Source organism: Delphinus delphis, chromosome 8 (assembly GCF_949987515.2).
Source record: "Delphinus delphis chromosome 8, mDelDel1.2, whole genome shotgun sequence".
Taxonomy (NCBI): Eukaryota; Metazoa; Chordata; class Mammalia; order Artiodactyla; family Delphinidae; genus Delphinus; species Delphinus delphis.
In genome coordinates this window covers 12,095,340-12,118,492 of record NC_082690.1, presented here as the reverse complement: position 1 = coordinate 12,118,492, position 23,153 = coordinate 12,095,340, and the positions used below count along the sequence as shown (strand labels likewise).

Below are 23,153 nucleotides of genomic sequence, written 5' to 3'. Positions count from 1 at the left end.
AAACCTTCCTGGTTAGTGTGGAAACGTGGTTTGAGTGAGTATGTGGCAGAGGAGTGGGAAGGCGATGGGATGCAAGAAGATCTAGGGCTGAAGGGGACATCAGAAATCCAGTGGAGCAGGTAGTCAAGTTCTGTGCATTATCGTGTTCATTCTCTGGGGGGAAAAATCATATTTTTACTGGCTCCTCTCATTAGCAACTGCCAGAAAGAAATTCTTTATTGACATGCTCTGATGTATCACCTTGACCCCAGTGAGCTGATGAGCTCACAAGCCTACCCAGCACAGGATTCAGGGGTCAGCATCAGCTAGACAGAAAGGTAACCCCTTGAAAGCGAGCCATCATGGGTCATAGAAATAATTATGCTCCTTCTGTGTACCAGAGGCCTCAGGAGTTTTCTTAGGTTGTCTCATTTAACTTTTATAGTCCGGGTATCATTTGACAGATGAGAAAACAGAGGCCAAAGTTAAAAACCTGTACGTGGGAACCAGAATATTTTGCCTGCCACTGGTAGCTTCAAGATCAAAGGAAGAGCTGATAGAACAGCCCCTCTTAGCCCTTGTGAAACACAGAAAATATTTTCCTTACTATTGAGGTCTCCTGCTGTTAACAAAAATGGAGTAAAAGAAATGTTTTCCAAAGCATCTTCATGCCTATGCCTGTGATGTTTCTATATACCAGAAAAGGAGACAAAAAGTGGAATAAATCAGCCAAGTGGCATAGCCTGAGGTTGGCCCTGGGGGCTTTTTCTGAGCCCAAAGAAGGGACACGTGGTCTCCATCTGTTCACTGACAAAAGCTGGTTACAGACATGACACACTGATGGCTGCGAAAGATATTTTTCTTTCTAGGCCTTTGTTAAAAATGGAGGTTTAAAGAAAGCTTTTTTTTTAAAAATTATTTATTTTATTTTTGGCTGCATTGGGTCTTCGTTGCAGTGCGCGGGCTTCTCACTACAGTGGCTTCTCTTGCAGAACAGGGGCTCTAGGCGCACAGGCTTCAGTAGTTGTGGCACGTGGGCTCAGTAGTTGTGGCGCACGGGCTTAGTTGCTCCGCGGCATGTGGGATCTTCCTGGACCAGGGCTCGAACCCGTGCCCCCTGCATTGGCAGGAGGATTCTTAACCACTGCACCACCAGGGAAGCCCTAAAGAAAGCTCCTTGAAGGCAGGGACCATGTCTTGTTTAAGCCGCTGAGTTACATGGAAGGGAGAACACTTCATTCCCAAAGCCTTCCTAGGGGAGTCTCCATCTGGGCATCGGTGACATCTGCATGGAAGACTCCCTTCCCGTGAGTTGCATTTCCAGGGTCTATTATGGCACCTACCCCGGCAGACGGAGCAGAGAAAACTAGGTCCAACCCCGTTTGTACAGAAGTTTACCGGAGAGCCTACAGGTTTTCAGATGAATTTCTAAAAACCGTATCTTTTGAAGCAAAGACATGCCTGAAGGAAAGTCTGGAGACAGCCAGGAGCGCCAGCACATACTCACAGTACCCTGAAAAGAGAAGAAACGCCTTCTGATCTGAATCCAGATCTCCTCAGAGCCTGCAGACCCCAGGGGCACCTGGAGGCGCTCAGAAGCATGGGTCAGATGTGGGCCTCACGCATCCCTCTCCTCCTTTTTCAGACGTTACAGGTGATCTACCCCTACACCCCGCAGAACGACGATGAGCTGGAGCTGGTCCCTGGGGACTTCATCTTCATGTCGCCCATGGAGCAGACCAGCACCAGCGAGGGCTGGATCTACGGCACGTCCCTAACCACAGGCTGCTCCGGACTCCTGCCTGAGAACTACATCACCAAGGCTGACGAGTGCAGCACCTGGATATTTCATGGGTGAGCAGATGCTAAGTTCTTTGTCTGCTGCTTTTCAAAGAACATTGTGGAGTTTGAGGAGGTGGCAGGGAAACGGACTTGATTGATCCTGGACGGGCAGGGCAGCAGTGCCAGTAAATGAAGTCCGAGGGGGAAGAAAGCCCTATCGGTTCCAGACTTTCAGGGAAGGGCTGAGCTAGGGCATGAGAAGAATGGGAGATGGCTTGCCCTGCTTTGCTCTGCCTGCCCCCATTGGATGTAACATCTGTCTGAGTTCCTGACTGGAGACTAAACTGAGGCTGCCTGGGGGACCATCTCTTCTGGCCTCAGTGTGGGTCATCCCAGCACTGAGTCTTTATGACTTTGGGGCTTCTGTCCACTCTTTCTTGGGTCATTGCACGGAGGGGTCTGACTCCCCAGAGAAGCAGGACAGGTTCCCACTATGCCAGCCAGACCAGTAGTGAAAGGATTTGCAAGGGTCAGGAAACCGAACCGCCCCTCACCGTGAGGTGACCCCGAGCAAGTCCTGAGACTTGGCATGTGAATGCCTAGATGACAGAGACCATTTCTGTGGCAATGGGCAACCGCCAGAGCCTTAGAAAGGCAAGCGGTCCCTCCCCCACCCAAGTTTTCTGGAGAGTGATAGCGTTCCACCCATCCCTCACTCCTGCTTTGCCCCCAAACCAACCTGGTTCCACGTTGAGAGTGACCTGTGCTGCATGACCAGCTTTGTCCTGAGAGAGAGGTGCCTTTTGTTCCTCTTTTATGTTTCTTAATCGGAGGCGTTCAAAGCCAGCCCTTCCCTGGTGCACTCGGGCATCTGGCCAGGGTGTGCGTGCTGCTTTGTTTTTCCTCCCTCTTGTTCTTGCCATGTGCCAACGTGGCTGAGAGCCGGAAGCTCTGAGCACCAGCTGCATGGTGTGTAACTCTGCTTCTCTTTTATGACAGTAATAACAGAGACAGGCAATTTCAGTGAGTGTTTTGCCTGGAGGAAGAAAAGAAAAGACGGTCCCCTACCCTGGTTAGCAGCAAGCCAATAAACCACAAACCCAGGGATGGGAAGGAATATCTTCTTCCTTCATAACCGCCTCCCCAGCAACCCTTCCTCTTCCTTCCCCATCCCCACCCAAGGAACATCCAGCATTTGGGGGCGCAAATTGGAAGGTCAAAGCGGCCTCGTGTTCCCGAGACCTTTACTTTTTTTTTTTTTAAAATATTTATGTATTTATTTGGCTGTGCCAGGCCTTAGTTATGACACGTGGGATCTAGCTCCCTGACCGGGGATTGAACCCGGGCCCCCCTGCATTGGGAGCACGGAGTCTCAGCCACTGGACCACCAGGAAAGTCCCCCCAGACCTTTGCTTTTTCAGAAATGTTTCTAAGTTGGGTTTCCAAAGTCACCGTTTTATCCCTATAAAAAAAAAAAAAAAAAAAAAGCATAATATATGTGAAGAAACGGAGAATCAAAAGATTATTTGATGATATACAGCTCCCAGATCACATTCTTAAAAGTAGGGCTCCCTGTGGGAAGAGTATGTGGGAGAAGTTCTGCTGACCCGGTTCAGATCTCTGCGTCTAAACCCACTCTTGCCCAAGTTAGAGCTCCGCTGAAATTGGGGGGGGATCCTCAGTGACCTCAGTCCATGGATCCCAGGGAGGTCTGTGTGTCATCTCCCTTTATTTGGAGAGATTACTAGTGATGTTATTTCCCTGGGAACCATGTCTGAAATTTCACTATCAGCTGCTACAGCCAACCCAGCTGAGAGTGGGGGAAATACTAATATACTAGGTGTTTGTTAGGACACTGTAATTAAGAATTTGAGTTTTTACTCCAGTAGTCTTAGATTCAAATCCTGACTCTCCCACTCACCAGCTGTGTGACCTTGGCCAACTAACATGACGTCTCTGAGCCTCAGTTTGCTAATCTATGAGATGGAGATGATAATTGCCTTTCCCGTAGAGGCGTGTGTGAACACTGCTGTAAAGGACTTAGCTTTATGTGGATCAGGGCTGTGTATAAAACAGCACTGAATCTACAAGAGCCATTAGCTTTACGGTTATTTTCTTTTTCTAACTTGTCTTTTCTAGTCCTCTCTTACATGCTTGTCAAATCAAATGTCTCTTCCACAAAAGCGATCCTATAGAAGAACTGCACTTTCCTAATTAACCCCAGAAGTGGAAATGACTCAGCGAGGCAGAGCCCAGCTGCTGTAAGACAACCTTGTTTCACCCCTAATGACAGGTAGCCTGGGGGAGGGAGAGCCACAGGGTCCTCAAGCATGACGTGGCCGACTTGATGGGAAGTTGCAGAGGGGATTCAAGCAACCAACAAGTGGGGACTTGGGGTCAGCAGCCCTTCGCAACTCTTCCTCCCCCGTCCTCAGTTTTCCGAGTCCCTCCTAAGGAAATATTTTCCTACCATCCTTATTAGAGCACCCTGCCGGCTTCTGAGTACCTCCAGATATGTACCAATTGGTGGAAGTCCCGCCGTGTCCTCTAAATTGGGGTAGGCTGGCCGGTCCTTCTCGGCTGACACACAGCCCTGAGGTGTCCTAGGGAGGTGCCAGTGTCTCTCCGATGCTTGAGAAGATGTGCCGGGCGTCAGGTGCAGCTTTCTCCCTACTCTGCGCTCAACACGAAGCATCTGACTATTGTCTTACTGGAACTGACAGCCCCAAACTGCCTCAGTGAGTCGGGGGCTTTGATGACAGTGACAGTTGAGAAGAGAAGGAGGCTGGCAGTCTCGCTGCCGGCTGAGCTGAAGGAGAGAGAGGAGGGATTCTAGCAGTGTCTTCACAGCTGTAATAAAGTAAAGAAATTAGGGAACATGTACAAGTAAGATGTCAGGATGATTCCATATATCCAGACATCTCGGGCGCTGAAGCTGTGATGAATCAGACAGTGAAAATGAATTTTCTTTAACGGTGTGATGTTTGGGAGGGTCTCGGTTTAAAATAAAGGAAAGCAACCAGCCTATTAGACTGTGTGAATGGTACAAGATTTCCTTAGAAATAACCCCAAAATATTAAAAAATAACCATAAAGCTAATGGCTATTTTAGATTCAGTGCTCTTTTATACATATGGAACTTTACCCTATTTGTAAAGAAGCAAGAAATCTAAAATTTAAATGCTCTCCCTTGACGCTGCCCAGTGATGTCTGTTGGATTTGCCTAACAACCATATTTGAATTGCAGTGTTTATTAGATAAAGCTTTTTGGAGGCCTTACTAATCAAAATAATTTAAACACAGCATGATTTGCTGCCTGTCTTTCAGCAAGACCTCTTTTGGGGCTTCTGTAGTTACAGTGTTACATCCAGAAATGAGAGCTCTTGGCTCAAAGCTCTACACATCTGGTGAGAATGGTCTCCTCTGGAAAAATGCTGTATTTAATCATCTTGTTGGAGGTATGATTGAGATGGGGGAGGGGTTTGGAAACTGAAGGAGGTAGAGTAGGGGGTAATGGGCAAGGGTTTCCTTGACCATTAGGCGCCACAGGCAAAGTGGTAGAGACGGTCAAAATCCTCCCTCTTATTTGTCAGTTCAGATGGAAATCACCATGGAAAAGATTAAAGGCAACAGGAATTGTTTATTTCTTGGAGCCAGAAAAAGAGCTGGAGACAATGGTACAAAATTGATACCTCATTATTCTGCAGCATGCTTTGGGTGCCAGCCACGCCTGTGGCATCCTAATAAGCACAGAATCACAGGCCCCATCCCTGCCCACAGGGATGAACGCATCTGTTCCAAGTACAGAAATCCATCTACCACTAATTTATTAACTGCAAGACTTCAGTATAAAACAGGATGTTCCTTATAAAAATACCAAATCGCTATGTCGTACACTTGAAACTAATATGATATTGTTAGTTAATTATACTTCAATAAGCAATTTTTTAAAAAGATGTTCCTCTGCAGGCATGGGATGCCCCCTGCTCAGCTTTCCCAGCCATTGCACCGCCCCAGGGAGTGTCTCCTACTCGTTCCCACAGTCCCGTTGAGCCCAGGGGTGAAGTGCTGATGACTTCTGGCCAAAGCAGTTAACATCTTCCTTGTCTTCCTCTGCAGTTCTTACTCGATCTTAAATACATCATCTTCCAATGCGCTCTCATTTGGGGATGGCATCCTGGAGAGGCGGCAGTATGAGGACCAGGGCCTGGGGGATACGACGCCCCTGACCGTCATCTGCCAGCCCACCCAGGTAAGGTTGACTGTCAGGGCCGCCTCCTCAACTCTGCTCAGGATTCACTGAGCACCTTTTTACTAAGGAGGAGGCCTTGCCCTTGCTGCCCCCAAAGGGTTACCTATCTCTCAGGGCACAAGAGCCTAAAAGATATATAAAAATTTAAGGCTTAGGAAGAGTCAGATGGGTGGTGCTGACAATGACTCCCAGCATCTGGGTCTAGGCTGGTAAGGAAGGCTGCTCTGCAGAGAGGATGATATGTTATCTGTAAAGTAGTGACGCGGTTGAGCCTTGAACAACGCGGGGGTTAGGAATGCCGACCCTCCATGCTCCGTACAGTGGAACATCCGCTTGCAACTTACAACTGGCCCTCCACCTACCCAGTTTGCTTCCTACAGATCCACGGGTCTCCATCCTCAGATTCAACACACTGCAGATTTTATCGTAGTATTTACTTTTGGGAAAAAAATCTGTGTATTAGTTGGACCTGCATGGTTCAAACCCAAGTTGTTCAAGGGTCAACTGTATCTAATCTATTTTACAGGCCATTGTGAAGATGAAAGGAAATAAGGATACGGTTCTTAGCACCGTTCCTGGCACCTAGTGAACGCTCAGTGTATGTCCGATATATGCCAGAAAGGGTACAGAATGGAGGAGTTTGTAAAGTGTATGTACTGTATTGGCAAATGTGAAGCCAGTAGGAGCTGGCATCCCTGAGGAAGCTGGGAACAGCTGACTCCATCAGAAAGAAGGAACCTAGAAACATCTGTAAGGATCCACGCAGTAGTTCTAGAAACCAGAGCCGTTTGGACAAGCCTTTGACTAGACTTGCCGATTTCATCACCCAGAGGTAGCAACTGCCCTCCCCGAGCCACTCCTGGGAACACCGTCTTGCGTGCAGCGAGACCACAGAGCCTAACCTGCGATTAGAATGGGCAAAGCGGGACCTCCTGGCCGGAGTAGCCTTCGGACCACCACAAGGTGGAGATGCGGCAGATGTATTTGTGGTAATAAAAGTCCTCGCTCCCTGAAGAAGTTGATGGAGCATCTCGTTAGGGGAAGAAGCTGTCCCGCTACAGGGCCGTCTCTCCATCCTGGCTAGTTTTGCCTCTGAGCTGTAACTCAGGTGGTCTTCGTGTTTCGGTATTGGCCAGATACTAATCCTACCAACAGCAGCAGCAGTAACAAGAAAACCATTTTCATAGCCCTTCTTATTTTGCAAAGCACCTGCAGTGCATCTCATCTGAGCCTCAAAATAACTTGCGAGGTCAGTACATGAGGCCTACCACCCCCATCTTATAGAAATCCGAGGCAGTTAAGGGGCTTATCCCGCTCGAACATTAGTGAAACTCGTTCTAGAGCGCAGCTCACCTGACAACCAGCTAGCTCTGAGACGTGTCTGTGTGTGTGTCCCCACTTACAGCCTTTCTTTCTCTGCAGCCTCTGAGGATCAGCGGCCAGCCTGGCCCTCAGAAGAGATGCCTCTTTGTGTGTCGGCACGGTGAGAGGATGGATGTTGTTTTTGGGAAGTACTGGCTATCCCAGTGCTTCGACGCCAAAGGTCAGTAATTGGTGGGCCTGTTCAGCATTGGCATACCTATCACGGCCTCTAGGGGGCAGAGTCAAGCTACTTTTATCTAGATGGAGTCATTTATGAAATGCCTGTCATCTGTTACATTGTAAGTCCTTCCGGATTGTCTGGAGTGTTAGGGGAGAGAGAAGTGTTCTTACCCCCATTCTATAAACTGGGACACCATGGACCAAAAAAAGGCAGATGTCTTGCCCCACAGCCACATGGCAAAGTTAGAGGCAGAGACAGGTGTCTTGATTCCATGACCAGACCTCCCTCTAGTAAGTCACCCTGGCTCATTTTGGTTCCATTTTCATTTGGGTGGCATGCTTAAGATAGGGAGGCTTGCACCTCAGAGAATCCTACCTGCTTTAGAGTGTCCAGTTGTTACTTTCCCTTAAAAACTATCTCTTGTCACTTCCGTCAGCGGAATGGAAGCGTGGATTCCAGGACACAGTACTAAAGGAGGACGTCAGCTTCAATATTTTCTAGAGAGCTCAGTTCAGTCTCTGTGGCCAAAAAGGAATGGAAGTGGAGGGGCTGGCAGGACCAGCAGTGGAAGCCCTAAGGAGATAGGAAACTCACGTCGCCCTGGCCTGACTTTTCTTTCCAGGTCGCTACGTACGCACTAACCTGAACATGCCTCATAGCTTACCTCAGCGGAGTGGCGGTTTCCGAGATTACGAGAAAGATGCTCCAATCACCGTGTTCGGATGTATGCAAGCAAGACTCGTGGGTGAGTGTCCTGGCGTGATCACACAGCCTTTCCTGGCTACTTCTTCCAAAGACTGGCTCCAGTGGGGATGCCAGAATGCTGCCTAGGGCTTTCCTACAAGTACTATATTTCCTCAATTCAAAAGGGATTTATTATGTAACCATTAGGTCCAGGGCACTGCGTTGGTTTGCCAAAGTGAACAAGGTGTGATCCCTATCAAGGGGCAGATGGTCCAGTGATGGGGCAAGGTCAGGCTTGGTGCGGCAGACAGGTCAGCTTCTAGCGCAAGGATGAGAAGGCAACCCAGGAGTGGCTGAAAATATAGAGGCCCACCAGTCTCCAAGATGCTCAGTTCTTTGCAGGTCTAGGTCCATACCTGCCACACAGAGCCAGCAGCAGCCCTGTCCTGTTCAATCATTTAACACACGTCAATTGATCACTTACCTTGTGCAAGGCACCATGCTAGGTACTGGGGACCTAAGCGTGAGTCCCCACCCTCGGCGAAGCTTGTAAGTGGATAAATAATATAGAGTATTCTTGTTACTCAAGAATAGAACTATGTACAAAGTATCATGGGAGCACAAAAGAAGACATGAGAGGAGACTAGAGTAGAAGTTAGTAGGAAGGTGGGACAGCATCTCAGTGGGAGGATCAACATCAAGTCATAGACATGAGAAGCAGTGTCCACAGTGCAGAGGAAACAAGCCTCTTGTTTCTAGAGCATCAGCTGTGACCAGGGCGGGAGACAAGGCTGGCGGGATGGAGACAGACAAGTTCATGGAAGACTTTGACCGCCATGTTAAGGCATTCAGACTTTATCCATGAGAGAAAAACGGGCATTTTACTGCTTGTTAGGACCAGAGAGACAGAAAGAAAATAGACAAGAAGGGTGTATCCCTTGGTCTTTCACAGAAACACTGGTCAGGAGAGTTGTTGAAAATGAGACTGAAACTGCTGGCCCTATGTGAGCGCCCACCTGGAAACAGAGGTTTGCAGGGTCTGTCTGGCACCCTCTCCGACACTGAGAGTCAAGTTGAGGCTTCGTAAATCATCGGATGGATTCTTCTCTGGTTTCCTTCGCAGGTGAAGCCTTATTAGAGAGTAACACCATCATTGACCATGTCTACTGCTCCCCGTCCCTGCGCTGTGTGCAGACTGCGTACAACATCTTGAAAGGTGAGACTGGATAAAGGTCAGCTAGCCCATCCCGCCGTCTCCAGGCAACCTGACACAAATTATCCTACTCAGGGGGCATTAGCCAGTTGAAAGCTTTGAATTTGAAATGTTGAGCAGTGATTCTTTCTTTTGGAAGATGACTTTGCAAAAGTCCCCAAATCATACTCTGGCAGCGGAAGTGAGATCAAGAGAATACACAAATCATGTTTTTCTTGAAAATGTAAAGCTCTCTTCGATGAATTAGAGGCTTGTAAAATATTGTTCTCTGGCAGTAATTTAGAGCCTAGAGCGTGATCCTTTTCTGTTTTGTTTTTTCTTTGTTTCCTCCCACTCTGCTCTGTTTGCCTCTTTACGACAGGGAACGGTGCTCCTAGGTGTCTGTAAATCTTAATCACCCTTGTTTCTTTAGTTCATTGGAAGAAGTTCAAACGTACCATTGTTATAAAGATATTCAGCTCTTACCCTAAAATCCGTGGAAGCTTGTGTTACAGGAATCTCCATTCTCATTTCACTGGAAGGAAAACTAGAAGAAACAGGGTTGACTGTTTACTTATGCCAAACAGACAAGCCAGAAAAAGCTGAGTCAACAAGGAAAGTACACTACGTTTGAGACTTCTGTTCGTTAACCTTAAGTAAGCCAGAATGCATCTGTGTATTCAAACGCATTCTCTATCACATTTGCAAGGAAAAACTGTTGGCTAAATGCAATACAAAGAGTTAAACAGGGACAGTTCCCACTCTGAGGACAGTTACACAATCACAAAACACAGGACTTGTGCACTGGCATTGGTAAATATTCAACACTGGATTTTCTAGTAGAGAAAATGAACTATCTCTATGATACGCAAATATAATGTAAGCTATTGTAAAACAGTGGATGCTGAGAATTTCTGAAGTTTCTTGGTAAGAACATCTTGGAACTTACTTTAGAAAGGAATTATAGTAGTCACAGAACTGTAATAAATTATATGGATAATGACTTTTTCTTTAATCAGATACCATTTAAAGCCAGCATACATCCTGGTGATGTGACCAGAATAAACTCACGTGCTTATAACACAAAAATTCAAAACTCTTGTCCAAACCTGCCTACTTTACTTCCTTAAGCTATATATAGCATCTGCTAGGAAAGAGAATAGAAGGTTTATGAGCATTTTTGTAACAATTTGGCCTCTAATTTACTTTTCCACTGAGAACATAGTAATACTTCCTTCATCTTCATTTTATTTTCCCTCTAAGGTTTACAACAAGAAAATCACTTGAAGATCCGCGTAGAGCCTGGTTTATTTGAGTGGACAAAGTGGGTTGCTGGGAACACACTACCTGCGTGGATACCTCCATCAGAGTTAGCTGCAGCCAACCTGAGTGTTGATACAACCTACAGGTAACCCTCCGAAAGCGCTGTTTCCTGAGGCCAATGTGGAAGTACTCTTCTCCACCAGGCCAGGCTAATTAAGGAGATGAAGGACCAGAGGTAGCCCACAGCCAGTTGTCCATATTGGTGGAAGTCACCCTATGATTTAAAAAAAAAAAAAACTGGAGAAAGCCATTCCCTTGTATTGGGCATTGGTGTAGAGTATGTCTCCCATCACATGCACTAGGGTTTTCTGACTTTACTACATTGATTTCAGTGAATAATAAAACCACTTCGCATGCCAGGAGCACACACCAGCTAATGATAAAGCAGTTCAGAAGCCTGTTGGGAAATAAGGGAAGTGACGGTGTCTTGCCTTGGATTGTCGCTTTCGAGTTTTCAAAGCATTTTTAATTATCTTCATTCATTATTGCTATAACCCCAGGATGGAGGCAAGCCACTTTCATATGTGAGAGAGTTCTGCGGGCTGCCGAAAGTTATACATGTAGTGGACATATCTGACAATAATAATAACTAACCTTTATTGATCATTTTCTGTGTGCCAAACACCGTGTGATCTGCTTTATAGTAGTCCTTTGCTTTTTCCATTAGACTATTATTAGAAAGAAGTGTTTGTAGGTTATAACATACTTACATTAACCAGCAAAAAATCCACTCGGGCTTCTTAGTGACGTGATAAAAATAAATGCTTTTTGTGTTCTTTATAGCAGTATTTATTTTAAATATTTTTAGTAAGCAATGATATTTTTCTCTCTAACCCCTGTATTTGGTTTAAATATTTTTGTTAGTTGTTCCTATTAAGCGTTTAAAATATATCTGATTATCTTGTCAGTGTGCAATAAAGTTTTAGGTTGAGCATTAAAAAAAAAAATCCACCCAGACATTTGTAAAATGCCTTTGAAGAAGGACAGATATTCACAACCATTACGGTGGGGAATTAAATGCATTTCTTAAAACAGAGTTTGGAACAAGTGACCAATATAAGCAAAACTTGCTTCCTTGTGCTATCCCTTGACCTTTCATTTCAAATACCTACCCAAACCTCAGATGAAGCAATGTGAGTTTCTGGCTAAGGTAGGAGAGAATATCTTTTCTTCCATACTAATTTTTGGCTCTGCAAATAAGACCTCAGATAACCCCATTAATTAATTAATGTGTGCTACTTCTTGCCTTAAAGGAATGAGCGTTCCTCAAAAATAAGATTAAATCAGTCAATCAGATCCTCTACTGAAATAATTCACATTTTGTCCTATCTACTCTATGGCCACTGTTTTTCTGTTCCTTGGGAAGCAGCAATAAATGATTGTCCCCATGCCAACAGCCACCATCCCTCTGCCCTGCAAAGAGAACAAGTTACTGCCAACGTTGGTAAAATGACTTTCCTCACCTACCACCCAGCCCCACCCAGGCCAGCTAGCCTTCAGATTCCCCTTTAAGTGCAGCCTGCAATTCTTCCCAAGCTATTTACAAAGGTTCCCAGAATCATTCCACCTGAGCCCTTCATTGCACACACAGACACATACCCCACCAGCAGTACGAACAGAAGGATGAATGCCGGGAACCTGGGGGTCAGGACGCGGTTCATATTCCAGATTTCCTTTTCCTCTACGAAAAATCAAAGTTCTATTCAACCATTTTGTGTTGGGGCTTGGGGTGGTGGTGAGATTAAGCCTCTAATTCTATAAATCAGTCGTGAAATTCGCCCATCAAGCATGTGAGAGGCACAGCCCCTAGAGTCAAATTCACTCTGTAATTAATTCTGTCAAGTGAGCAGGGCTTCTGAAGCAGGTAGTGGTGCCCAAATGATTGAAGAAACGTGGTGATGTGCAGAGGGGCAAGAACCGACAGGCAGGGTATTATAAGCCAAGCAAGCACTGCTCATAGATCCCTCCCTGTCGCCTTGAACAGGAGGGAGGAGCGGCTGGAAGGTGGATTTAGGCTGGTGACCCATATCCAAGCGTCCGCCACGGGCAACAAGACCCATCCTGGGGGCTGGGTGTAGAAAGCAGCCCCAGTGGAGCTAGGCGGGAAGGAGCAAGACAGAAAAAACAAAATACACACCGGCTGCATGAGGCTTCAGAACAGGACCCTGACTGGGGGAGGCAGGGCAAAGGGGAGGGGGAGCCATGGATCTGGAGTATGAGAGAGACAACAAATCAAACTTTGGTGTGGGACTCAGGGCAGAAGCCTGCTCTATAGTCTGGACCAAAGTAGGCTGGGGAGAGGAGAGTATACACGGGAGAATACTATCCCAAGGGTACTACCTGTGTACCCAGAGCTCTGGGGGCCAGGTCTAGTTGGTGGTTGGAGGCCCACCTGAGTCCCAGAATAGTACAGGGGTCCTGTCAGAAGCAGGATACTGCTGACAAGAGTGGGAAAGCTTTGACTGTCCCGTCCCCGTCAGGGCTCGTTCAAACGTGGAAGCCATTCATAGGTTCACCTTCAAGGCAAGAACTGATCAGGAGGAACTGGAGTCTGGCATCTACCGACTCTTCACTTCCGCAAATCTTGTACATTACAGTGTGGTTTCACCCCTGCCGTGACTCCCTGAACCAAAGAGGCCTTTTGTCACAGTGTGTGTGTTATGTGTGTGTGTTGGGGGAGGGGTCCTGGGAAACCAGGTGATGTAAATGGTAATGGAACTGGAAGAGAAGTAGGGATGGGAAGAAAGGGTTTGCTCTAGAACAAGGAGGCATATCCCTAACGAGTGGGGATTCGTGTTTCTCCCTGTCACCCAGGGTGTTGTAGGATTCAGAAGGTTGTTTTCTAGGAGAAAGAGTATGCTTGCAGAGAGAATGTTATTTAGATGAAGGCAAGTTACCTTCAAAAGGAACAGCATCCTTCCTCTCCAGACAGTAAACCCAAGTGCACAGAAGGGCAGCTTTGAGGAGGGCACTATCAGAAGCCATCCAGGGTGAAGGATAACTTTATAGGTATTAATCTCAGACACAGGTTCAAATCCGGGCTCTAAGAGTTGCTAATGATGTAAGCAAAGGCAAGTCAGCTGTAGCCTTTCTAAGCCTTAGTTTTGTCATCCATAAACTCAGAATTTGCAAAAGTGTTGCTAGGTGGGCTAGGTTCAAAGGATGCAAGTAGGGCGCTTTGCGCAGAGCCTGACACACGGGAACCTCTCAGTAAATCTTAGTAGCAGCAGCAGCAGCAATGTATTCTGATGCAGATGCCATGAGAATTCACTTTGAGAACTCACTAGCACCTCCATGCACTAAATACCAACAGTGAAAGACAAAATAAGAAAATATGACACAGTTGTACTCAAAAAAACAAGGTAAACACCTCATAGACCAGAAAACTAAATAGCAAAGGAAGGTGCAAGACAGAAGTGGCTGGGATTGAAGACATTCAGGGTCACCAGGATCGGAGGGCCCTGCTTTGACCATCGTCGTATATGCGTTTGTACATTGTGTCATAATTATCATTTACATCAATAGCTTACTCACCCCAACCACACACAGAGAGCTCCTCAAACATAGAAATTGGGTTTTCTTCATCTTTATGTTCCCTGGACTTCTCCAACTGCCAGGTATGTGGTCTGTGTTCAAACTAAGAAAGAAAAGGAAAGGCTGGTGAAGCGTTATTAGCTCACAAGTCCAATGGACCTAATATCTCCTTTAAAAACCTATCCTTACAACTCCCTATTTCATTTTATGAGACCAGCATTACCCTGATACCAAAGCCAGATAAGAATACTACAGGAAAAGAGAACTACAGGCCAATATTCTCAACAAAATATTAGCAAACCAAATTCCACAGCACATCAAAAGGATCGTACACCATGATCAAGTGGGATTCATCCCTGGGTTGCAAGGGTGGAGCAACATACAAAAATCAATAAATGTGATACACCACATTTATTGTGGTGTATTTATTTAGAAAAAAGATGATAAAAATTATATGATCATCTCAGTAGATGCAGAAAAAGCATTTGACAATATACACCATCCTCTTCATGATAAAAATTGTTCAACAGATTGGGTATAGAAGGAACATATCTAAACATAATAAAGGCAATTTATGGCAAGTCCACAGCTAACATCATACTCAACGGTGAAAGGTTGAAAGCTTTTCCTCTAAGATCAGGAACAAGACAAGCATGGCCACTCTCACCACTGCTATTCAACATAGTTCTGGAAGTTCTAGCCAGAGCAATTAGGCAAGATAAATAAATAAAAGGCATCCAAACTGGAAGAGAAGAAGTGAAACTCCCTTTGTTTGCAGATGACATGATCTTATATATAGGAAATCCTAAAGACTCAGAAAATCCTAGAACTGTCAAAACTAATCAAATTCAGCAAAGTTGCAGGATACAAAATCAACATACAGAAGTCAATTGTGCACAAAAACTCAAAATGGATCAAGGACCTAAATGTAAGGCCGGACGCTATAAAACTCTTAGAGAAGAACATAGGCAGAACACTCTTTGACGTAAATCACAGCAGGATCTTTTCTAAAATTTATTTTATTATTCTTGGCTGTGTTGGGTCTTCATTGCTGCATGCAGGCTTTCTCTAGTTGCGGCGAGCGGGGGCTACTCTTGGTTACGGTGCACATGCTTCTCATTGCAGTGGCTTCTCGTTGCAGAGCACGGGCTCTAGGCATACAGGCTTCAGTAGTTGCAAGATGCGGGCTCAGTAGTTGCAGCATGCAGGCTCAGTAGTTGTAGCTCACAAGCTCTAGAGCACAGGCTCAGTAGTTGTGGCGCATGGGCTTAGTTGCTCCGTGGCATGTGGGATCTTCCTGGACCAGGGCTCGAACCTGTGTCCCCTGCATTGGCAGGCGGATTCTTAACCACTGCACCACCAGGGAAGCCCGCACGTCTCCTTTTGAATTATGGTTTTCTCAGGGTATAGGCCCAGTAGTGCGATTGCTGGGTCATGTGGTAGTTCTACTGAGAAAAGGGATCCTTGTGCACTGTTGGTGGGAATGTAAACGGGTACAACCACTACGGAAACACTATGGAGGGTCCACAAAAAATTAACAATAGAACTACCGTATGATCCAGCAATCCCACTTCTGGGGTATATCCAAAGGAAATGAAAACAAGATCTCAGAGAGATATCTCCACATAATATCACTTACATGTGAATCTAAAAAAGCCAAGCTCAGAGAAACAGACAGTAGAGTAGCATGGACACCCATGGGACCGTGGGGAGGCGGAAATAGGGAGAGACTGGTCAAAGGGCTACAGACTTACAGTTAAAAGCTGAATACATTCTGGGGATCTAATGTACAGCATTGTGATTATAGTTAACAATACTGTATTATATTCTTGAAAGCTGATGAGAGAGTAAAGCTTCAATGTTCTCACCACCAAAAAGAAAATGTGACATAATGGAGGTGTTAGCTAAGACTATGGTGGTCATCATTTTGCAATGTATAAATGTATCAAATCAATACCTTGTACACCCTTAAACTTACACCATGTTATACATCAATGAAATCCCAATAAAACTGGAAAAAGATGAAGTAAAACTTACCCTTACTGCTTATCGTGTGCAAGCCTACTAGAGGCTTGGGAAATCTCTGGTGATTTAAATAGATAAAGCGATCTAACCTCTGCTTGGCTTCCTCTTATTCATGTGACCTGGGACTGACTGTCAGTAAAATTAGTCAAACTGCTATGAGATATCCTGCAAGGGAAGCCTGAACTGAATGTTTCATTTTTCAGCTGGTCACTTTGACACCATGCGCACATGGCCTTTATTTCTGTACATTCTGCATATTAGGACCCCACTTCTACATAGTTGAAATACTCTTCCCTGCGCCTCCATCCTTTCTAGGGAAATGGATAAACAGAAATATGGGAACTTTAGAAAGGTCTTGAACTAAAACTTAGAGTAATGTCAGTTGCTTTGTCTTGGGATCAAAATGTTTTCGATGCCTTTGTTCATTTTTCTATTGCAGACCTCACATTCCAGTCAGCAAATTAGTGGTTTCAGAATCCTATGACACCTATATCAGTAGAAGTTTCCAAGTAACAAAGGAAATAATAAGTGAATGTAAAAGTAAAGGTAGGTATTATTTTGGACTCCATAGTTAAATCTGTGATCATTTTTCCACCATGGTTAATTGGCTATTCAAGATGGTTCAACGTGCTTTGACAGACTTGCTTAGTAGGAAAGAAAAATATTTCCAGACTCTCTTATAGATACTTTCATGTTAAATTTGTACTATTCTCTTGAGTACCTCAAATGGTAGATATTCCGTGGAAATACATCAGACTTAGTTACTCTATGAAATAACAGAATTCTGCATTTCAGCTATTTATCTTCCACTCTCTGAAGGAGGTTCCCTATTACAGTTGCCAGAAATTCTTTACCATCACACTGTTTTGCCTCTAATTTGATCCAGGAGCATGGACGCCTACACACAAACACACTGACACAAATATACCTACCGTCACTACTACCACCAACCAAGAGCAGTGTGCTGTACGACTCAGGTCTGCCACTGAATCTTATAATCATTGAACTCAAATATTTAATGATGTGTAGGACTGTAATATTTGTAGTAGAAAGGGCAGATTATAAGAGAGTCTGCACGTTCCCATCCCCCACTAAAAGTTAAAATATTTATCTTCATAGAGCAAAGGCCGGATTTACGTACACCAGAAAGTTAACAGTGGGTAGCCCAGGTCAACAGTATTATGGATGGTTCCCGCCTTCCAGTTATCACTTGTAAGCCACTCACTTCATGACCACCCCTGTGGTACCACCCATCCCCACTGCAAAGAAACTCAGCTTGTTCTATCAACCAGAAAGTCTCAAGTGCTCACAGCTCTACAATGGCAACATCAAAAACTATAATATATTAGAATAGCAGAGAGGCCTGTAGACATAGAACAGTTTTGTACCTTGATTGAGGTGATGGTTCCCAAAAGCTCCACATGTGATAGACTTGGCTAAAGCTGGTGAAATCCGAATAGGCTGTGTGGATTATACCAGTGTTCATTTCCTAGTGTTGATAGTATACCTTAGGCAAGATGTTACTATCAGAGAGGCTGTGTGAAGGGTGCATGGGACCTACCTAGTGTGTGTGTGTATAGTATATATGCAAGATACATATTGTATATATATGTATGTATATGTGTAATGTATATACATATTATATAATATGTGTATATAGTATATATAAAATATACACACGTATATTTCATATGTAAAATATGTATTTGTTACCTTCTGTGAATCTAATTACTTTAAGATTAAAAGTAGGTTTGTTGTTGGGTTTTTCTGTTGTTTTTGTTTGTTTGTTTTTTGTTTTTAATGACATTAGGCTGCCTTAACAATACAAAGCGTTTTCAAAATCTTGCTTTTGGCCGAATTGTCTCCTTCTCGAAAACGTTTGCCTCTCCCTGGAACACTTGGCTTCAGTACTTATTACAAGGTTTACATATGTCTTTATAGAAACAGTCTTTTCAGTCCTTGCTTTTTTGCCCCCAGGAAATAACATCCTGATTGTGGCCCACGCATCTTCCCTTGAAGCGTGTACCTGCCAGCTTCAGGGCCTGTCACCTCAGAACTCCAAGGACTTTGTGCAAATGGTCCGAAAGGTAATTCCTGCTTGCATTTCAGGGGCCTGTGGGGCCTCGGAGCTTCAGAATGGTTCAGTGCTGGCTGATAGCGAAGTTCTTTGGAGCTGGGAAGGTACATTTATTGGTTTATTCAACCAAGATGTATTGAATGGGGCTCTGTTTAAGGCGCTTTATCAGGCCTTGGGTAAGAGAAAAAGATGTGTTTGAGCTACTTCTAGCTTCTAAGAGCTAAAACTTAAGAAGTAGCTAAGAATCATAAGCAAATTGTCTGGATTTCCCTGTGGGACCGTGGAACGGATACGGAGGAGGTTTGTGGGCCAAAACACAGCATCTGATAGCTCAGCTGGAAGAGAGGTCCTGGCGGATAGGCCAAAGGAAGCAGTGATTCAAAATGAGGAGGCTGCAAGGCAAACCCAGGAACAAGGCAGCGAGACAGAAAACCCACCAGGCTGACCAACACATCTGGATTCTTCCTTCTCATGCCTGTGGAAGAGGTTTTCCCGTCAGCCACCCTCCCACATACACTTCCCTCCAGGCTGAGTTATATGCTTCCCGTAACTATCCCCAGAGAACCTGGTTCAAACTCGACGGCAACTCTTTTCTCATTTTTTAAAAACTTACTTACGTGTCTGTCCTTCCCATTAGTCTGTAAGCTGCCTGAGGGCAGAGATTTTTGTCTTGTTCATAAATGCAACTCTGGACACACGCACAAGTACGTTTTGAAATGCCATGCCTACTGAAGTTAGGAAGGGCACACAGCTTCAGCTCTGAATGTGTTAGACACACATGCCAAAAAATGCAAGAAAAAGCAGGATAAAACAAATTCTTAAAACTTGATTCATCTTTCCCATTGTCCAAGTATAATTTCAGAAAGGTTTGAGCTGCGTTTTCAGCTTGACTTGTAATTAGGAATGAACTCCTAGCACCTTAGCTTTATACATGAGTTCCTTTTTTTCCTCCCGTGCTATATAGAAACCATCTATAAAGAATTGCACTAGAAGCGCTCACCATGTAATGAATCCTTCCAAAGAATCCTCTTGCGTTGTAAATACTCTTCCTTCTAATGTATCAGTTCTCTCCATTTCATTTTCAATATTTTGGAGGGGATGCTTGCCTACAAAGCCCTTATTCATTCCTTTGAATTTTCCTTCGTCTAGGTAAAAGTTAGAGCACTCAACCTGTTTTCCCTTTCTTTACTATCTTACTTCAGATCCCCTACTTGGGGTTTTGTTCCTGTGAAGAATTAGGAGAAACTGGAATCTGGCAGCTGACAGACCCACCAATCCTCCCTCTTACCCATGGACCAACTGGGGGCTTCAACTGGAGAGAGACCCTGCTGCAAGAATAACCGCACGAGCGAACAAGAAGAAAAGATGTGAGGAAGACTTTGGGAGAGTGTCTTTTCGTGTACTTAGTAACAGTGGGAAAGTCTGCACCACATCCTAAGTGGACAGCTCAGAATCATTTAGCATATTTCCTTTCAGGCTTTAATGTTCTTAGGATGAGACCATGTCAAGGAGAGAAAGACTTGATTCAGGGAAAAAAAATTCATTCTCCCTGGACTCTTGCCTCGCTAACAAGGCTTTCAAGAATTGTCTTCCTATACAGGGGCACCTGCTACAGCAGAGGATGTTTCCTCCCTTCCATCTGTGCTAAGGAGCCTGGGTCCTCCCAAAGAGAGCTGCCAGCCCACTCTGAGGAAAGATGCAGGAGAATCCAGCTGGAGGGACACCAAGCTACCAGTCCAGTGATGGGCTTTTCTTTTCTTTGTAACTCCATGTTCCAGTTAAAACCAAGCTGCAGAATTCTTTTAAGGTGATTAGAAAACATGCGGTTGCCCATCAATTTCTACCCTCAGTATGACCCACACACACACTAGTGCTGCTGGCTCAGGCCATCTGCCGGAGGACTCTAACCTTCACCCTGGTACCACCACATCACATTTTCTCTAGAGAAAAGCTGACTACAGCTTTGTGCTACTGTCCTACCCCCCTTGCTTCTATCTATCTGTGAAACGGGGAGACAGCATTTTTACTCTCCAAAAGCACTTTTGGATACTCAGGAGGAAGATAAGATAAATGTGTGAAGTATTCAATTGTAGGAGCAACGAACTTGCCAAATATATCAAAGGAGTTCCTCGTGTCACAGCCTAACGAGCCACAGGACTTCTGAATCACCGTGATTCGCTCGTCTTCGCCCCGAGAGTCTAGACCATGTTAACTGGTTAAGGATGTTGACATTTTCAGATGTATGTGAAATACATTCTTGGAGTCAGCAAGAAGCTCATTCTTGTGCAATATGGACGTCGTTACAAACCATACCAAGGGTCAGGTCATTGTACGCTTACAGTACATGTCAACCATAACAGAACACCCACAAATGCATCAGTTACATCCAGAGATGTATTATGAAGTCAGGGAACTAACTTAAATGATGACAGTCACGACTGCACTGCTGCTTGTGCTGTCGTTTTTATTTGTTTGTTTGTTTTGCTATGGTAATTTAAAAGAGGTAGGTAGGGCTACTTAAGGAAAGTTGGGAGAGCCACATCCTGTGGTATCTCGTCACACTTGCTTCCTGAATTTAGAGGGAGTTTATTTAAAAGAAAAACAAATGACAGTCAAACGAAAACAGTTATCAATGTCTAGTTAATTGTGTGACTAGCTGACTGTTGACGGCAGCAGACAATGGTCTGGCATGGTATAGTTCACTCTAGAATATATGCGCAAAATGAAATCTCAGCAATTTAAAGAGAACATTCATGTAAAACAAGTCAGTATACATTGTAGCATTAAACAAGCTTCAGAACCCAAAGGAGAAAACATATGGGATATAAAAATAGATCTATGCCCCTATTTGAAACTAGAATTTGATGATCCTTGAAAAGAAGAGGAAGTGAAAGGATGCTGGCTATGTATGTTAATCTGCAAGAGGATTATTGTTGAGTTTTTTTTTTAAGTCACTTAGAGAAATATGTCATGAATTTTATATTTTAAGAAACAAATCTTGATTTCTTCCAGCATTGCACAAACACTGATCCAGCTTCTGGGTCTAGAAATAACTCTGTGCTGACATGATTGATTAATATAAAAGTTTTCATCTTAAACTGGGGGAAATACTCATATTAAAGGTTTTAAGAGAAAAGTCACAGTATGGCCAATGCAATGTCACTGCCAGTCATTCTTTTATCTGTAATTAGGTGAATCCACTGTAATCAGATCTATAATGTTTATTAGATTCTCCACAAATTTTCATGGACTTTCAATGCTCAGAATAATGCGCGAACATCTCATATTCGATTTCCTTGAAAATTGTAGCGGTGTGTTCTGGACAGGGTCTGTACTTGTATAGAACAAAGTTCAGAACAGGTTATCCCTCTCTCCTTCTCCATGATCTTAAGCCTTTGATGACCTGATAGATTGGTTTAGCTGGGCTACGGTCCAGTGTCCTTAGTCCAATATGGACAAAGCCTTAGGCCATCATCTGTGTGAGCAAAGGAAGGCAAAGATCTGAAATAATCTTCTGAATAATTTAGGGTGGAAAACCTTGAGTCAAAGAGTTTATTCCTCTGCTTTATCCAGATTGTTGATCAAAATGGCCTGAATGATCTGAATTATCATGAAATTCTCTTTTCACATTTACCTAATTAAAAAACTAAACTTGGACTCCAGTTGAGAAATTCTTTGGAAATTGTGTTGAATCTATGTGTAATAAAAGGAAGAGACAACTGTATTACATGATTTCATATCCATTTAAAGATTCTAAATTGCTATTACAACTCGAAGTTCAGGCTGGTTTCTTTTGAACTGAGGCTGCTGCTTGTTAAATGTTTTGGGGGGCTAGGAGAAAGAAGGAAGGTAGAAGGGAGGGGGAGGGGGAAGGAAGCAAGGGAGAAAGGAAGGAAATGCCAGATTGGAAGAAGCAAATGGTTTCCTGTAGAGAGGAAATTTTTTTTTTTTAATGTTGAAAGTTATCTGAATTAAACTGAGATAAAATTAACTAAAGGATTTAATCTGGGATTGAAAGTCCAAAACAGTCTGCTGCCTGCACAAGTGTGCCACACCAACCCGCTAATGGCTCAGTATTATTCACAGATAGACTTTGGTTTCAGTGATTTTAAAATGCCACGTCTATTCCTTTGTGGACTAGAATAATTGGCACATTTTAATGCACAAGCTGGGGGTTTCATTTTCCCAGGCTCCCTCTCCATCACTGCAATGGTAGCTGGGAGCTTATTGCTTCACCCCAGCAAGGAGTTCAGAATACAGTGTTTTCCATTACATTTAGATTCATAGAATCTGAATGGCTGATTAAATGGCCATCTGATGGCTGAAAGAGGGGGGTATTTTTCACCCTGTATTGAAAGGCTTGGGGGAGTCTCTAGTTTTTATTTTAATTATACTTTAACCAAAGAATTCTTTTAAAGTAACCTTATATTTGAAAGACAATTTTGCAAAAAATGAAAATAATAAAAAATAAAAAATATCTTCTGGAGTGATGTCAGTTTGGTAAATCATTGTTGATCCTTTTCTTGCATCTTAGGCTGCTGTGGTCATTTTCCTGTCAGTGGAATTTGGAATGCCTATAGATTGTCATTCAGTTGTGCTTAGCATTACCATAAATGTATCTTTTCCACTCAACTAGCTGTGTCCGTATTAAATCAAGTCTCTTATTTCAATTACCTAGTGTCACTGGGGACTGACTGAAGAACTGCAGAGAGGTTCCTATCTCGTTGCCTTTGTAGAAAGGCATCCCTGGGTGGTAAGGGAGG

At 44.1% G+C, this 23,153-nt stretch overlaps 1 protein-coding gene across 1 annotated transcript in view; it reads left to right on the top strand.

Moving 5' to 3' along the window:
* The window catches only part of UBASH3B (ubiquitin associated and SH3 domain containing B), a 139,353-nt gene extending 116,408 nt beyond the window's left edge, over positions 1-22,945 (top strand). Inside the window, exons 6-14 of the mRNA XM_060017764.2 lie at positions 1,625-1,833; positions 5,880-6,012; positions 7,435-7,555; positions 8,178-8,300; positions 9,363-9,455; positions 10,695-10,839; positions 16,753-16,859; positions 18,291-18,400; positions 19,593-22,945. Coding sequence (XP_059873747.1) covers positions 1,625-1,833; positions 5,880-6,012; positions 7,435-7,555; positions 8,178-8,300; positions 9,363-9,455; positions 10,695-10,839; positions 16,753-16,859; positions 18,291-18,400; positions 19,593-19,730 — 1,179 coding nt within the window. The 3' untranslated portion in view covers positions 19,731-22,945. The remainder of the gene's footprint in view (positions 1-1,624; positions 1,834-5,879; positions 6,013-7,434; positions 7,556-8,177; positions 8,301-9,362; positions 9,456-10,694; positions 10,840-16,752; positions 16,860-18,290; positions 18,401-19,592) is intronic.
* The last annotated feature ends 208 nt before the right edge of the window (positions 22,946-23,153 follow it).